General features: G+C 41.8%; 1 protein-coding gene across 1 annotated transcript; it reads left to right on the forward strand.

Annotated features, from left to right (window-relative positions):
• The first annotated feature begins 1308 nt into the window (after nucleotides 1–1308).
• LOC127329442 (valine--tRNA ligase, mitochondrial 1) lies at nucleotides 1309–2196 on the forward strand. The gene is given in 6 exon segments (XM_051355961.1): nucleotides 1309–1332; nucleotides 1382–1409; nucleotides 1412–1881; nucleotides 1969–1972; nucleotides 1975–2074; nucleotides 2193–2196. Coding segments are annotated over 6 exon segments (630 nt in total).
• Nucleotides 2197–3422: the final 1226 nt, after the last annotated feature.

The following is a 3422-nucleotide window of genomic DNA, read 5'->3' on the forward strand; positions in this document are numbered from 1 at the left end:
CATCTGTGTATTCATAGGCATCATTGCTTGACAAATTTGCGGAATATATATTTTCCAGGGGGGCCTGTGTTGCATGCCTGTCAGGGGATGTGGTTGGAGGGCCGGCAGCGAGTTGGAGCTGTGGGGGTGAAGCTTGAGGCGGCCGCCCGCCCTCTCAGGTGCCTAGTGCTGGCCTCTCTTGCCTCTTGGTAGTGTGTCTGGCTCTGGTTCCGGTTGCCTTTGGTGGTCTGTGGGGCTGGAGAAATCCTTATGCTGTCGCAGGATGACGGCGACGCCCGCGGGCATCGTCACCTTCACCTTCTTGAAGGCGCTGTCTAGGCCACTCCACCATGCCCCGTCCTAAGCAATGGGGGAAACCCTTGATCAAGTTTGTTGGTTCAGGCAGTGGCAGCCCTATGGCGTCGTACCCTCGTTGGAGGCGTTGTCTGGATTGCTTTTGGAGCCCCATGTCGGTAACTGGAGGAAAGGTTGGCAGCTACTCGGAGCGAGGGAGTCTAGGGCGCAATGTACACTGCTGTGCTGCTGACAGCTCTTTGGCGTCTCCTTCCTCAGGCCCGGTAATGTCCTGCAGTCCACTTGCCAACCTCTAGGCACTTTGGGTGGGCTTTACGTTGACGTGTGCCTTACTGAGTAAGGGTCTTCTTTGAGGTGTTCTGCTCCAGGTGTGATGCGGCCTCGGTGCTCCGTGTCCCAAGCCGCGCCTTCTTGGCCGGTGGTTGGCTAGGCGTGTGTGCTTGTCAAGTGTTGTGGGTGTGGTAGGCAAAAAGGCTTCATGTGTAAGAGTTTTGGGTCTGGTTTACCTTATAAACTGGATCGGGGTTTTCTATTTTAAACTTAATATACAATACACGCAGTTCTCCTGCCGGTTCTCAAAAAAAAAAAAATCCAAATATTTTGTCAAATGGATTAATGGACCAGCCCATTTTGCATTTTTCGGTGCTCTGTCATTTGTCTCTACGGGTTAGTCTAGTTTGATTTTGACTAAGCTCTGTAGCTTATAAAAAATGAACATATGTTACTCAAGGTAATTTACCTTTGATCTTGGCAATATGAGTATGTGGATGTGATAACCAAGGGAGCAAAAACTGTGGTCTGTAATTGCATAACATATAGTGCACTATAAGTTCCCCAGGTACTTGTTGGATGGGCTAAAAAACTTACCCATTTTGAGCTATTCTGTGGACTGTCATTTGTATCTACAGGTCACTCCAATTATGATTGCCTTACATTCTTGCCTCCTTGGTTATGATTGCACCCTCTTTCACAGGTTATTTGCATCCTATGATATGTGATGCACATGGCCGCAAAATGTCCAATTTGCTTGTTTCTGTTGTATTAAGCTTCTGATTCATCTTTATATCGAATCTCTTTTGTTTTGCAGCCTGACAAGATAAATCTCGATATAAAGAGGTTGTTAGATATCAGCAGTAGTGCAATAAATTGTGGAATGGCATTCAATTTGCAATGGGCAAGCTTGCTGATCATTACACTCCACCGTCAACTATTGTTGTGTCTGTAATGCCTCCAATCTGCAAATGGATACTATCAGTACTTAATAAGGCAATTGGCAAGACTATAACCTCACTAGAAGCATACAAGTTCTCTGATGCAACGTCTCCTATGTACTCATGGTGGCAGTACCAGCTATGTTATGTATTTGTAGAAGCTGTAAAACCTTACTTCTTCAATGAGTCTCAAGAGTTCAATTCAGCAAGAGCTGGTTGTAGAGATGCCCTATGCGTTTGCCTCGACACTGGTTTGCGCTTGCTCCACCCATTCATGCCTTATGTAACAGAAGAACTCTGGCAGCGTCTTACTCAGCCCAAAGACTCTTGCAGGAAAAATTCCATTATGATAGAAGAATATCCATCTGTTGTTACGGTAATTTTTCATGTCTTACTGTAAATAGAGACGAGGTCACATTTGAATACCTATTTACCAGTGGAAAACTATTGTTGTTTATGACAGGAATGGCAGATGATAAACTTGAAACTGAAATTTATACCGTCTTGGATACTGTGAACAAATTTAGATCTCTGAAGCCACCAACAGATACAACACAAATGAAAGGTGTGTATATATGGTCATCTAACTGGGCTTTTTCTCTATTCTATACTATGCATGATATATGCCTTGTTGTTTCTTGTTGGCTTGCGAACACAATGTCATATTGCTTATTTTCTCATGAACAGGTGACCTGCTTTTGCACTTTGCTGGGGACACGATATTGCTGCTCATGTTGAATGCTATCAGTGTCTAGCCTAATCTCTCTCTTCCATATCAACGTTCAAGGTCTTTTGTTAATTACTGTTTAGTTTTTACTTGCTGTCAAAGAGAGGAAGAATGATTACATCATTCCCTTTTGTAAGTAATTTGCTAGGTATACTAACTGTCATCATGGAAATATGTTCAGTTCTCCATATATTCAGAACATAAGCTTGATTGAAGATAAATAAGAGGGGATACCAATCCATGCCTCAGTCACAACGTTGGGTGTCTATTAGTTATAGTTTGATTAGCATCCAGCTGAAGTTTAGGAGAATGGAATGCCTTGGTGATGTAAATAAGATAATGCTCCTAAGTATGTTGTTTAATTATACATTTGATCCTCCAAATAATAGATGGAATGGCTGATTTGTGACAGTGTGCTACGACTGTCTCATTCTGCTTATGTTGTATGTAGAGACTGAAAATGCATATTATATTCTTAAGTTATTTATTATGTTTCATTTTTAAGTGTACTTGTGTAAATGAACCGCGGCCGTTCTTGACACATTGGGAAAACTATTATTTAGCTATTTGTCATTATTCTGAGTACTTGTGTAAATGGACCGTGGTCATTAACCATGAACATTCATGGGAGATGATTAGATGTACAAGAAAAACTTGAATGTATAACTACAAAGAGTTCTGTCATTTATCAGAATACGTAAGCATACCTGGTCAGGTTCTATCCCATGGAACCTAGTTTAAGGCGTGACATTGCCATCAGAATCAGATTCTCATGAATAGTGCACTTAGAGTAGCAGGCAGCCAGGGTACTTCTTACTCGATAGACAACTGTAGGATTAAGAAAAAAATGGTAAGTTTCATATCTTCATGCTAGGTAACTCAGATCGATGTGGTCTACTTTGGTTTTAGCGTAGGCTCATCATGGGCATGAACATGACAGGGGAATAAGATTCACTGTTGTGGATAGAAAATTTTGTTTTTCTCACATTTTCTAAAAGTTGTGACTCCATGCCCCTTTGGTCTGATAGTCTGTCGAATGCCTGGCCTATGCTTTTCTTTGAGCTGCCAAAATATTTCTGTTCTTGCTACAGTTTAGTAATTGAATACTCTTGCGTGGTATTTTCCTATTTTACTATAAAATTGTGGAGTATTTCATTTCCTTTGTCAGGGCAGATATGGAAATGGATAAT

The sequence above is a fragment of the Lolium perenne genome, chromosome 1 (genome assembly GCF_019359855.2).
Source record: "Lolium perenne isolate Kyuss_39 chromosome 1, Kyuss_2.0, whole genome shotgun sequence".
NCBI classification, from domain to species: domain Eukaryota; kingdom Viridiplantae; phylum Streptophyta; class Magnoliopsida; order Poales; family Poaceae; genus Lolium; species Lolium perenne.